Raw genomic sequence first — 13,847 nt, 5'->3', positions numbered from 1 at the left:
TGCATGTAAGTAAAGAGAAGTGCCTTTAGGATTAAACAGGTCCAATGTTTGAGTGCCTTTGAGATAACGAAAGACACGTTTAATTGCTTGTCAATGTGTAGTACTAGGGTGGTGTATAAAGCCTACCAACTAAGAGACCCCAAACTAAATATCCTGCCATATATTACACAAGTACAATAGACTGCCAACAACCTACTGATAAAGAGAAGCATAAAATGGTTCTCTTGCATCCTTGAGTGTAAACTTGTGGCGTGTCTCAATGGGAATAGAGATAGGCTTATAGTCTTGCATCTGAAAACACTTAAGAAGCTGCCCAATGTACTTAGATTGTTGCAAAATAATTCCCCTCTCAACTACAATAAATCGTATGCCAAGATAGTAGTGCAAGTGGCCAAGATTTGTCACATCAAAAGCATGTTGCAATTTAGCTTTTAAGGCTGAAATCTATGCTTCATGAGGTCCAGTCAACAACATGTCATCCACATACAAATTGTGAATCAAGATATCTTGGTAGACGTAAAGTGTGCTTTCAGTGGGTGAATTATTGAGGCTAAGAACAATCAAGTATGCATGTACCTTTTCATACCATGCCTTAGGTGCTTGTTTCAAAGCATAGAGGGCCTTATGCAAATGACACACCTTGCTTTTTGACCCTTTCTGAACAAGGCGAGGAGGTTGTGTAACATAAATCTCCTCACAAAGATCACCATTCAGAAAAGTAGTCTTCACATCCAACGGATGCACATGCCAATCATAATGAGCAGCCAAAGCGATGACATTGTGAATGATGGTTATATGTGAAGTGGGTGCAAATGTCTCATCATAGTTAATCCCATGTTGTTGGACATACCCTTTGGCAACAAGATGTGCCTTGTAGCGATCAATGCTACCATTAGGTCTACATTTTAATTTGTAAACTCACTTTGTGCCTATGGCATGCTTATCAACAGGCTAGTCACATAACTTCCATGTGCTATTTTTATGAATAGAGTCCATTTTTGATTGCATCACTGCCATCCAATGTTCATTTTGTAAAGCATCATGTAAATAAATAGGTTCCTCATTGCATACAATAGCTAGGAGTACTTGCGCAACCAAGTTACCATGTGCGTGGTGAGTGGCTGCTCTAGTTTTACTGGGAAGTGGAACAGACTGTTTACTGTCCCATAATGTATCTAATAACCATCTAGGGACTGTTTTTAACTTTCCAAAAAGTAGCCCTCTGATCGGCCACTTCATAATCAGCAATGCCTTGATCAATGGGCTGAAAATCAAGCTGCTGTTCAGCATGCGTTTGCTGTAGATTTTACTGCTGTAAACCTTCAAGAGTTTGCTGAAATTGACCAAAATTAGATGCACCTTGCTGAAACAATGGCAACAAAGTATCAAACATGTTCATAGCCCACATTGGATTGATTTTTGCAGTCCATGAAGGCTGATCAACATGTTCAGCGAATATTAGATGTCTACTAACAAAAACCTTGTTGGTGGAGGGTTGGTACAAGCGGTTTCCTTGACTTTTTACAATGTAACCAAAGAAAATGCATTTGACAGCCTTGTCTTGCAGTTTATGTCTTCGTGGTTGCGGTACCAAAAATTACATCAAACAACCAAAGAAACGAATACTGGACACCATTGGTTTTCGACCATTCCAAGACTCGTAAGGCATATATTCAGCCAATGCTTTAGTGGGATTGCGATTCAGCACATACACTACACATACAATAGCACTAGCCAAAAAAATTAGGGAAAGTTTATTGTGTGACACCATACAACGTGCCATTTCCATCAAAGTGCGATTTTTTCTTTCAGCCACACGGTTTTATTGAGGTGTGCAAGGCATAGTACATTGATGTATAATGCCCCTTTCAACCAAAAAAGAGTTGAACTCCTGTGATATGTATTCCCCCCCTCGATCGGTATGTAGTGTAATTAGCTTGCGTCCACTGCTATTTTCAGCCAAGGCCAAGAACGTTTTAAAGCATGCAAACACTTTTGATTTGTGTCTCAAAGCCTATGCCCAACAGTGAGGAGTCATGTCATCAATGAAGGTAACAAAGTACGTACAAGTATCCTTAGATGGATTTGACACATATGGGTCTACAAACATTACTATGCGCAAGTTGTAATTTTTGATCAATATGCATAGATACACCTTTGGGAAATGAAGCACGATGCATTTTGCAAAGAACACAACTTTCACATATAGTGTGAGTAGGTGCTTTTAACAGAGGGAGATCAAGCATCCTATTTTTTCTTTTTAGGCGAACAAATTGCCATAATTAAGATGACCAAACCAAGCATGTCATAACTCAATGTCATCCACAATGGTGGCATTAACGTGTAATGTATCCTTTGATGCTTTCCTATATAAATCAAGTTGATAGAGTCCATTGTACAATGTATGAGTAACAATAAGGGCATCCCTATCACTACAATCGTAGACACTACACTCCATCCATGTGGAATTTAACCACAAAGCCAACACAATGGATGGATTTAACCACAAAACCAACACATGCGTTGGTTGAAATTGAAAGTAAAATTTTCTTTATGCCTGGCATATACTTTTCAAGCATGATAGTTTTACCATCTACTGCAATAATGAAAATCTGACTAATGCATTGGATTGCATACAAAGATTGTTTGCACATACAATGGATTCGCCTTTTGTATATTTGCATGTGATACAACAAGTCACGAAAGGAGGTTATGTCCTTGGAAGCTCTCTTGTTAAAATATCATGTGCCGCAATTTTCAATTGTGAATAGACCATGTTCATGTGAAGAAGGATCATACAAACAATGCACAACACAAGCATAAGACCAAGCTTATTAAGTGTGCGGTTGCATTCTTTGTATTTGTTGAATTTTCTTCAACACTCATGTCCAATCGTTTCTTCTTTTCACTTACCATCCTCTTGCTACATTATTCAATAACATGTATTTTTTCCCTATAATAATTGCATCTCTTTTTCGTAGCATCATCATCCTTGATGCTTGAAGAGTCCATAGAAGAAGCTACTTTACCTTTACCCTTTGAGTTTGAGGGCTGCTGTGACTTCCCTTTGTTTTGATGGCTGGCTACAAATGCTTGATTGTCCATACTTATGTTGGAGCGATTCACTCTTTATTGCTCTTCTTGCAATAACAATGATACCATTGCATCAAATATGTATGCATTGGCATCTCCTTTTGCAAAGTAAGCAAAGTGTAGTGGCAAAATTCTGATAAGTATTAGGTAGACCAGCCAAGACTGTAGATACAAGAGAGGCATCGAGAATTATTTCATCAATTTTAGCAAGCTGCTTTGTGATGCCACTGACATTGTGATTTATGCATCCATAGAATCGTTCTCTGTCATGTGCTTCATCTCAAGCTGCTTACATAGACAAGCTAAACTATTCCAATGTGTGCAAATGTCGATGTAGGAAGTGTGATTGGCCTTAATGTCGATGAATTGGGAAAATTTCAGAAAAGCCTCAAATTTAATTGCTAAAATTTGGTGAAATTTGAGCTTGAATGTGAAAGCTGCAAATTTTGGCACAAAATTGAGCTATTTTTGAGCATTGAATGCAAAATCTCCAAAATTTTGGTGAGATTTGGGGTTTTTAGGCAAAAGCTCAAAATTTTTGAAAAAATTTGGGGGAAATTGATGCATATAGAAAAATTCTCAAAATTTTGTGCTTGGGATGTTTTGTGTGAACATGAGGTATTTTATGTAGGGCAGGCTAGGGCTGTCGCAAACAAACTAGGCAATTATTTTCAGGCAACAGGGCTGCACGTGATGAACAAGTTATTGAAGGGTAGGCATGTTGAGAGTCATCTTTTGCCACGCCAGCAGTGCTACGTGGCAGTCTGCCATGTGGCAGCAGTCGGACTGTGCGACTGCAGTCGGCTGCATTAAATGCAGCCGACTTGGTTATCATGGGTCATTTTTGAGGCATTCTGTTCAGCCTTTGTAAAGCTGAGTTTCCAGCAGACTTCAACACTTGTATTTGACAGATTTCAGCTTGCTGGTGACGGAGACTACACTCGGGGCTGACGGAGATCGAGGTCCTCGAGGTGGAGACATACGCAGATATTTTCTTTGCACCCATGTATAATTCTACATCCTTATACAACATTCTTCACTGCAGATTTTTTGCGTTTCACTATTGCTTTCTCTCTCTCTCTTCTCTCTCTTCACTCTTTGTCACGGTCATTTGCTTCCACATTGCTTCACTTTGACATGGTATTAGAGCACCCATCTAAAGAGGAGTTTTCAGTGCGACACAAGGCTGCGTTTTCAGTGTTCAAGTGTGAGCAGGTGGGATGCGTATCAGAACAAGGCTGAGGCAAGCGTGGGCGTGCGAGAAAAGAGAAGATTTGCTGAAGCTGCTGCTGTTTTTTGCTGTTAGAGAAGGAATAAGGTTGCATTTTTGGCCTTCAAGTGTAGATTTTACTTTTTCATCGCCTCCGGCACAGCTGAAGAAGGTTTGGGACGCGGAGACAAGAGTCCTAGCAGGTTGTGTTTTCACAGTCAGAGGGGGTTTCTTTTGCGTTTGTGCAGGCATTGTAGGTGAAGTTGTCTACAGAGACTGACGTGGAGTTCCGAGCGATCATGGACCGGAAGGTGCTGGTCTTACCGGCTCTTCCATTAGATCAAAAGTTCGATGGTGAGACAATTACCGCATCTGGCATGTGATGATATTGACCATATTGGAGTCTTACAATTTGGTTGAGCTGGTGATAGAGGAGATTAATTGGCCCTTGGTGAGAGATGAGTCCAAACTCTCTTCAAATGCTTGTGCGGAGTTGACCAAGGCGTAGCCTTATTGGGACAAGCTAAATGCCAAGATTCGTTCTTTTCTTTTTCTGTCTTGTACAACAGCTGTGATAGTCCATATAGAGCACTTGATGGTGGCTCGAGAGATATGGCTGCAGCTTGGCCAAATGTACAGTCGGATGACCCTTATGAAGAGGGTCTCTTTGGAGGTGTAGATGCGGTCCCTGTCCGTGAATAAGTCTTCTTCGCTTCGGGAATACACCAACAAGCTTCGGCAACTTCAGATGTAGGTTCAAAATGCGGCGAAGCCCATTTCCTCCGAAGACATGGTGATCACCTTATTGTCCCAGTTGTTGCCATGACTTGCTACCTTTTATCCCGCTCTTATTGCTTTAGGGCAGGGGTTGACTCTTTGTTGGGAAGAGTTAGTTCCTATGGTCTTGGACCAAGAGGAACAGTTGAAGGGATAGGATGCTTCCAAATCGGAGGCATTGATTGATCAAGCCTCTCAGAAGAAGGGGAAGGACCAAAAGGAGTACAACAAATTCAAAAAGGACAAAGAGAAAGAATCGACATGCCATATTTGTGGTTAGACCGGCCATTGAAAGAAGGATTGTCCCAACAAGGACAAAGATGACACCAAGAAGAAAGACACAGGATTCTGGAGCTGTGGTTGCACCCTCATCAGCTGCTTTTCTACACCTAGTGGTCATTGAGGACTCTTCACCGAAGACTTTTGATGCTGCGATGGCAGCTACCTAGGCTCGAGAGTGGATCGTGGACAATGATGCCTCACAGTACATGACTCCTTCGACAGTTGGTGTTGCCCATTTGCGATCCTCGTATGGGCAGATTCTCATAGGAGAAAGCTTTTCTATGTCTATTGCTGCACGGGGTGAGATGCAGCTGATTCCAGATGGACGTGGTAGTACCCACACTTTCGAGATGTTGCATGTGCCAGGTTTAGGGTATCATTTACTTTTGGTACATAAGATTTGTTCTCTTGGTGTCTTGGTGGAGTTTGACAGTGATGCTGTTTGAGTTCTTGATCGAGGATCGAGGAAGGTTCTCTCTTCAGGGTATGAGGAGAATGGCATCTACAAATTAAAGTCTTTTTCTGTTCTTACCTCTCTTCTTCTTACCTCTTAGACACAGTTCGAGCTATGGCATGCTCGGTTTGGCTACCTGAACTATGAGTATCTTCAGAAGGCGCCGCGAGGATCGCTTGTTTGGGGTTTGCCGGAATAGTGGTGAGCCAGCAGCCATGTGTCTTCTGTATTCGTGGGAAACAACATAGGGATGTGATTCCCAACACTGTTTCGAGGCGGTCTACTTCACCTATGGAGCTTGTATCTATGGATCTTTGTGGCCCGATGAGGAATGAGTCCTTGAAGGGGAGGTCGTACTTCATGTTGATAGTAAATGACAACAACAGGATGACGTGGGCCTACTTCTTGGCACTGAAGTCGGAGGCTTTCTTCCACTTCAAGGATTGGCTTCTCTTCGAGGAGAACCGATCGGGTGGAGATTGAAGACCTTGCACTCAGACAAGGGTGGTGAATTTGTTTCTAATGAGTTTGCTCATTTTTGTGCAGATAGAGGCATTCACTACTAATACCAACACTCCTCAAGAGAATGGGATTTTAGAGCGGAAGAACTGAAGTGTGATTGAGATGGCCTGCACCATGATGGAGCATCGACAAACACCTTAGTTTTTGTGGGCCGAGGCAGTGGCTACAACAACCCACATCCTAAATCGATCCCCCACTTCGGCCGTCGACAGGATGGCACTTTTTGAGGCTTATTTTGGGACTAAGCCTAATGTCTTCTATTTCAAGCTCTTTGGGTGTGATGCCTACGTGCACATTCTAAAGACACAGCGTGATAAATTTGAGGCGGCTTCTTGACGACATGTATTTGTTGGCTACAACTCCTAGTCCCAAGGTTATCGCTTGTATAATCCTGTGAAGCGGGATGTCTACAAGAGCCAAGATGTACGGTTCGTAGAAGTTTCAGCCATAGAAGGGGTCGAGAAACACCCCATACTTGGAGATCCATGGGAGAGTTGGGCTTTCGAGACGGTTCCTTTTTGGAGACAGAGCTTGTTAATGGAGATTCTTCTTCAGATTCCAAGTCTTCTCTTCCACTGGCCGCCCCAGTGAAGATTCGACCGGTGGATGTACCCGAGTCTTCAATAGATGGAGAGCGGTGAGGAGAGATTCAACCTCCTCCTCATTGGGCCCGTGACTCACTCCAAGATTCAGGGATTGAGGGGGTCCCTGAGGAGTGGGAATTGCAGGATGGACCGCGGAGGTTACGGAGGCACTAGGCACATTCTATGGAGCTTGTTTGCTCTAACTACTGTTTGATGTCCCGTGTTATGCAGGATAGAGAGCCTACATGAGTGAAGGAGGCTTTACAGTTTGATCATTGGCGGAAAGCGATGGAAGCCGAGTTGGAGGCTATTGAGCGGAATGACACTTGGTTCCTTGTGCCTCGTCCCTCATATAAGAAGGTGATTGGTATCAAATGGGTCTTTAAGACCAAGCACCATAGTGATGGCTCTTTGGACAAGCACAAGGCTCGCCTTGTTGCTAAAGGTTTTGCACAATGCCAGGTGTTGACTTCCATGATACTTTTTCCCCTACAACTCGCATGGCGACTGTTTGTGCTGTTCTTGCCTTGGCTGGTCATAGGAGATGGCCTATTTTTCAGTTGGATGTGAAGTCCGCCTTCTTAAATGGTGATTTGAAGAAGGTCTATGTAGAGCAGCCTCCTGGCTTTGGTTCCTTAGATGGGAAGGTTTACAGGTTGAAGAAAGCCTTGTATGGCTTGAAGCAAGCTCCGCGTGCTTGAAACGAGAAGACTGATTTGTTTCTCTAGGTCAAGTTGGGATATCGGTGCTGTAGGGCCGATCCATAGCTTTATGTGCACACTTCTGAGGGTGGTCGTGTGTTTGTTTTGCATATTGAGGACTTGATTGTTACAAGTGATCATGCTCAGAAGGTCGAAGAGATGAAGGCAGCCCTACATCAAAAGTTCGAGATGACGGATTTAGGACTTCTCCATTTCTTTTTGGGCCATGAGATTTATCAGTCTCAGAGGGGGATTTTCATCTCTCAGCAGCAATATGTACAAGAGCTCTTGGTGACTTTTGAGATGGAGGATTGTCGGTCCATTTCTACTTGTATGGATCCGAATTGGAAGGCCACTTCACACTCAGATTCTCCTTTGGCGGATGCTACTCGCTACCGTCAGCTGATTGGATCGTTGATTTGGCTCCTCAACACACGAGTCGATTTATGTTTTGCTGTCGCTCTCTTAGCTGGGTTCATGAGTGCTCCATAGCAGGTGCATTGGCAGGCTGCTCAGAGGATACTTCGGTTTCTGAGGGGGATCTTCGACCTCGGCATTTCCTATTCAATAGGTACATGTGCTTTTGATCTTGTTCTTGCAGGTTGGAGTGATTCAGATTGGGATGGTGATGTGGATCAAAGGTGGTCTACTACAGGTTATTGTTTCACCTTGGGTGCTGGTGCTATCTCTTAAAGTAGCAAGAAGCAGCCCATGGTAGCTCTATCTTTGACTGAGGCAGAGTATCGGGCTGTGTCTTCTACCACATGTGAGACTGTGTGGCTTCGTTAGTTATTGGAGGAGCTTGGCTGCTCCTAGACTTGTCCTACTATCTTGCGGTGCGACAATGAGAGTTGCATTGCCTCGGCACGGAATCCCGTATTCCATGCCCAGACGAAGCACATAGAGATCTAGTATCACTTCATCAAGGAGAAGCTTCTGGATGCGACCATTGATGTGCAGTACTGTAAGACTGAAGACAATCTTGCAGATTTGTTTATGAAGGCACCTCCCCAGGCTTTACTTCATCGACATTCTAGATCCCTCCGTCTATTGCCTTGTCCAAGGATATGAGAGGGGGTGTCGAGAGTCATCTGCCATGTCAGCAGTGCTATGTGGCAATAGTCGGATTGTCCGCCGATTGTAGTCAACTTCATTAAATGCAGCCGACCTGGTTATTACGGGTCATTCCTCAGGGATTCTGTTCAGCCTTTATAAGGCTGAGTTTCCAGCAGACTTCAACACTTGTATCTGACAGATTTCAGCCTACTGGTGACGGAGAGTGCATTCGGGGCTGACGGAGATCGAGATCCTCGAGGTGGAGACATACACACATATTTTCTCTGCATCCATGTATAATTTTGCATCCTTATAGAGTATTCTTCATTGCAAATTTTTTGCGCTTCATTGTCTCTCTCTCTGTTCACTCTTTGTCATTGTCATTCGCTTTCACATTGCTTCACTCTGACAAGGCAGTCCAAGCTAGGTGAGTGATGAAGCAGTTGGGACTAGTTGCAATAAGCTCGCAGATGGTGGTAAGGGAGTGGCAATTGCAAGGGCAATTAGTATATGAGTCGAGTGTGAGGCTCAATGGCAATGGCGGCGGCGACTGAGAAGAGATATGCTTTGATACTAGTGTTAGGTTAGGGTTTAGTAGCATACGCACACACACTCTTAATAGTGAACAGTGACATTGACTATGTGAGGATGATTTGAAAGTACAATCCCTAAGGTACTAAGTACCACACCCATTGACGGATGTTTAGAGGGTGAAAAAACCCTTCTTCAGCTAGAAGGTAAAAAGTGTTTGTGGATAAGGGAGCATTCACACCATAACTTAGGAGGAATACGATAAGTGTAACATTACCACCATTCCTCCATGTTTTGGATAGTCCTCTCTTTTGTAATCCCTTTACTTTTTCCCATGGGCACAGTTAGCAAAAAAAAAGAAGGAAGTTCAAAGTAATTTCATTGCCTTTGTTGGTTCTAGTAGGCCACTAGGCAGCCGATGAGCACCCTTTGTCTAATGCCTTGGCATCTCAAGGGTGACTCTTTGGGCTTTGAAGGTGAGATTACCATCTCCTTTGTAATCTTGGTAGGTCATTGGGCAATTGATGTGCACCCTTGGCTCAATGCCATGGTTGCTTTGGGGTGGAATACCTAGGGGTATTGTGGGCTAAGTTGTGCTTGCATCCCTTTTCGGTTCTAGTTTTGGGCCTAAGAGGGAGTCTTAAGCTAAAAAAGATGCATTACACATAAAAATCTTTATCAACTCATTAAAACAGCCTGAAAAGTCAAAAGTTTACCAAAGCTTTTGTGTCCCATAAGCAAACATGCAAACTTTGGGAGGATCCACATTTTTTTGGAGGAGGCTACCTAACGAGTTCTCTCCATCTCTTGTTTTGCAAGTTACCCCAATTCTTCCTAGCCTCCATCCATTAGGCGCCTTATTCAGCATGTTGCCATGGTCATCTCTAGCTGTCGCCTTTCAGCTTGGCGACTCCTATAGGCTGCGTTCTGCCCTAGGTTGCTGACACCATCATTATCTATAGTAGGTTGTTTTTGCGTTCTCAGCACCTTTTCTTCATCAGCCTTTGCTCGGACCGGTAGTTACTGCACTTAGGATCTGGTCTTCTGTGGACGACACATTGACATCTCCCTTAACCCACTCCCACGAAAGCCATTGGCTGTTGGACAGCTGTGCCTCTGAGCATCTTGTAGACTCTTTCCTTCATTTACAGCATTCGTTCATTCATCTCAAAGTTCTCATTCTCTATTTGCATTTTTGTGTTTCACATTTTGTGTGTTTGTGTTTTGTTTCAGTTGTGGTCGTACACTCAATTTTTTTGCAAACCCTAGCATATCTCCACACCTCTGTGTGTAGCAGGTCAGTGATCTTGTCTTCATCATTGCAAATTTGTTTATACTTTGCAAAAGTGCATCTATGAGGCCACAGATGAGGTGGGGTATAAGGATGCCATCATGGACATCTTGGAAGAGCTGAACATTTCAACTCTTGACAAATGCAGCTTTCCATCTCTAGCATATTCTGTTTCATGTGTTGATCAGATTTAGGAGTATAGTGACTAGCAGCTATTCTTGTGAGCAACAAGTCTTGACATTTGTATTTACCATTGGCCTTGGCTTTTTCTTCATATGTACTTCAGGCTTTGCCTACATTTGTGTCTTAAGGGTTGCTTTACTCAGCTCTTCTTTATGTACTATGTACTCATTTTGCCGCATGTAGTGGTCTTAATGTATGATGCACTATTCATTTTGTTTTCACTTGTGCAGTATGGTCTTTAAAGTGATGTTTTTGAAGTATCTTTGAATACTTGCGAAGTGTTTGTCTCAAAATTATGAAATGTTGCTAATTTAGCTGTTGTTAAAATTCCCATTCCCTTCTCATTCTCATCCTCCTTCCCAATGCCTGTTCTTAGTAATGCCTGTTCTTGGTAGCAATACCAAAGGGACTATGTTCTCTAGATGCAGGAGATGATCTTGTGATCTCTAGATGCCAAAGGGACCATGCTCTCTAGATGCTTGGGCACAGAAAGGAAACCATGTTCAGAGAGTTCTTCCTGGTACGTTGGCCTAGAGGCTAGCACCACTGGGGATCTAATTGGCAGCCTTCGAGATCAGAATGGGAGAGTTAGGACAGGTTGGCTATTGATTTGTATAGGCAACTGTTTCAGCAGGACCATGTTTTGGCATGAGTGCATCCTGCCACTAGTCAGTGGCGAGATGGATATTCTCTTCTTCACAGACCAAGGCAACCTACGAGATGGATGAGGATAGGAAGACAACAATGATAAGATTGAGCAGACTTATGTGAGCACCAAGGTCCCCAAGGAGTGGGAATTGGATACCACCCAAAGGGAGAAACTGCTTGATAGGCCAGAGAGGAAAGGATATGAATTCTCACGCATAGACAGAAGAAGAGCACTAGTTGAGTTTGGGACTTGTCTATCACTAATGGAGAGACACGATGGAAGACATGGGGGCTGAGCCCAAAGGGAGAAACGGCTTGATAGGCCAGAGAGGAAAGGATATGAATTCTCACGCATAGACAGAAGAAGAGCACTAGTTGAGTTTGGGACTTGTCTATCACTAATGGAGAGATATGATGGAAGACATGGGACTTGTCTATCACTAATGGAGAGACATGGAAGCTGAACCCAAAGGGAGAAACGGCTTGATAGGCCAGAGAGGAAAGGATATGAATTCTCACGCATAGGAAGAAGAGCACTAGTTGAGTTTGGGACTTGTCTATCACTAATGGAGAGACATGATGGAAGACATGGGGGACTGAGCCCATTAAATTCAGTTTCTTGGAGGGGGTTGCACTCACTTGCAACAGGTTTAAGGAGGTTATTGTCGTCACATTGTGGACCGGAACTTGGGTGAGTGGAGGGGGATGCCGTCTTGCAAAGTCTTGGTTAAGGCCTTTGTCAAGTTAGTTGCCACTTTGAGTGTGTTGTTCCAATTTCATATGGTCACATCCTCATGGCTGGCTGTCTGGTTCTCCAATCGTTTGTGGGTTAGCATTTAGAGGATCCATTTGCTTCTCTATTATCCTTTCTCTCGAAGGATTTCTGGTATTAATTTAGGCAAGCATTTGGACAGGATGAAGATGGGTAGATTGATGATTGAGTTACTCATATGCTAAGCAACAAATAAGTGATTCATTTACTTGACTAGAAAACCCCAAGCTACAAGCTCTATGTAGTTCACTTTAACTTGCAGGTTTTTCTTAATTAGCTGAACAAAAACACAATTTGACATTGGCACAGGTGGTCAAAAGAGTCGGGTGGCTTTTGCAAAAATTACCTTCAACAAGCCACATATACTTCTTCTTGATGAACCATCCAACCATCTGGTACTAGCCTAGTTCTTAGACTGCACTTTTGTGTTGTTGGGCTTGAAGTCATCTAATTGACAGTGATCTTTGTGTATATATGTCTGTAGGATTTGGATGCTGTTGAAGCTCTCATTCAAGGGCTTGTACTATTTCAAGGAGGAGTTTTAATGGTAATTAGAGTCTCAACTATGAAAATTATATTACATCTATTCTCTGTAGTTAGCCTTCATCAAGTAATCTGTTCTCAATGCAAAACTAACCATTAAACATGACATATTAGTTCTGACTTTTCAAACAGGTTAGCCATGATGAGCATCTTATTTCTGGTAGTGTAGATGAGTTATGGGTAATTTCTGAGGGAAAGGCCACACCGTTTCAAGGAACGTTCAATGATTACAAGAAATCACTTAAGGCCGTGCAGTGAGACATAACTGACAGTACAAGTGTGCTGTGGCATCAGAAGTGTGTTCATCAGTAGGAGAGATATTTCGAGTCTGTGCACTGTTTCAGCTCATCGATATGGGCAGTGTAATTGGGTAAGGACATTTGGTATTCCTGATTTTTTAGAGATGTGCAGACAGCAATGAGTGCGATTGCCTGTAACAATTTCCCCCTTAAAGAAGTCTATCTGTTTTCGGAGAACTCTTCTACATGTATGATTGAGTGTAAATTCTCATTGCTGGTAGGCATTGATGAGCTGCCTTTCATCCGATTTCTCCAATTTAATCCAGTAAGATATTTTAAAAGAAGTATCCAAGCATTTAAAGCGATCCAACTAGTCAAGATTAGTTGTTCCAGGGTCACTTAGATTATCTGATGAATGCATAGTTGCGTACAAAAGACATAAGATGCAGAATTCAAGACAAGTGAAGCATGAAGGTGCTTCAAGAATGGAGGCTTGAATGCTGATTGAGTGATGTAGAAAATATACAATAATGTTTATGCCCCCCCCTTTTTTTTTTGGTTGATTTTTTGTCCCGTCTCAAATGCATATAGATGCCCAAAGGGCAAATTGTATCCCCCATGTCAAACAGCCAGAAGTTATGCTTGACCAAATATGCTCTCAAGATGTGGCAAGATGAGTATTCCATGTTTAGGTATTTTTTACATGTTAGCTTATGAGGATTTTTGGCTAGAAATTAAACTTTTTGAATCAAGATTCCGAGGTTCTGTCTGAAGTATGTATGGGAGGATTATGAGCTGCTAATGGTAACCAAGATTCCAAGTTTTTGTCTGAAGTTTGTGTATCGATTATTTAAAACTACTAGTACCTTTCGGAAATGTAGAAAACAGTCTATAAAAATAGAACTCTATATCTTTTTTCAAGTCGATATTTAAAACTTGACCAGTTGAAACCAAGCATGGT

General features: G+C 42.6%; 1 protein-coding gene across 1 annotated transcript in view; it reads left to right on the top strand.

The window, feature by feature from the left end:
• The window catches only part of ABCF3 (general control non-repressible 3), a 70,413-nt gene extending 57,290 nt beyond the window's left edge, over window positions 1-13,123 (top strand). Inside the window, exons 16-18 of the mRNA XM_087677559.1 lie at window positions 12,414-12,499; window positions 12,589-12,651; window positions 12,780-13,123. Coding sequence (XP_087533685.1) covers window positions 12,414-12,499; window positions 12,589-12,651; window positions 12,780-12,905 — 275 coding nt within the window. The 3' untranslated portion in view covers window positions 12,906-13,123. The remainder of the gene's footprint in view (window positions 1-12,413; window positions 12,500-12,588; window positions 12,652-12,779) is intronic.
• The last annotated feature ends 724 nt before the right edge of the window (window positions 13,124-13,847 follow it).

Source organism: Lygodium microphyllum, chromosome 5 (assembly GCF_053477565.2).
Source record: "Lygodium microphyllum isolate KBCC chromosome 5, Lygodium_microphyllum_v1.1.10, whole genome shotgun sequence".
In the NCBI taxonomy this organism is placed as follows: domain Eukaryota; kingdom Viridiplantae; phylum Streptophyta; class Polypodiopsida; order Schizaeales; family Lygodiaceae; genus Lygodium; species Lygodium microphyllum.
The sequence above is the reverse complement of the archived record's forward strand: the minus strand, read 5'-3'. Positions and strand labels throughout refer to the sequence as shown.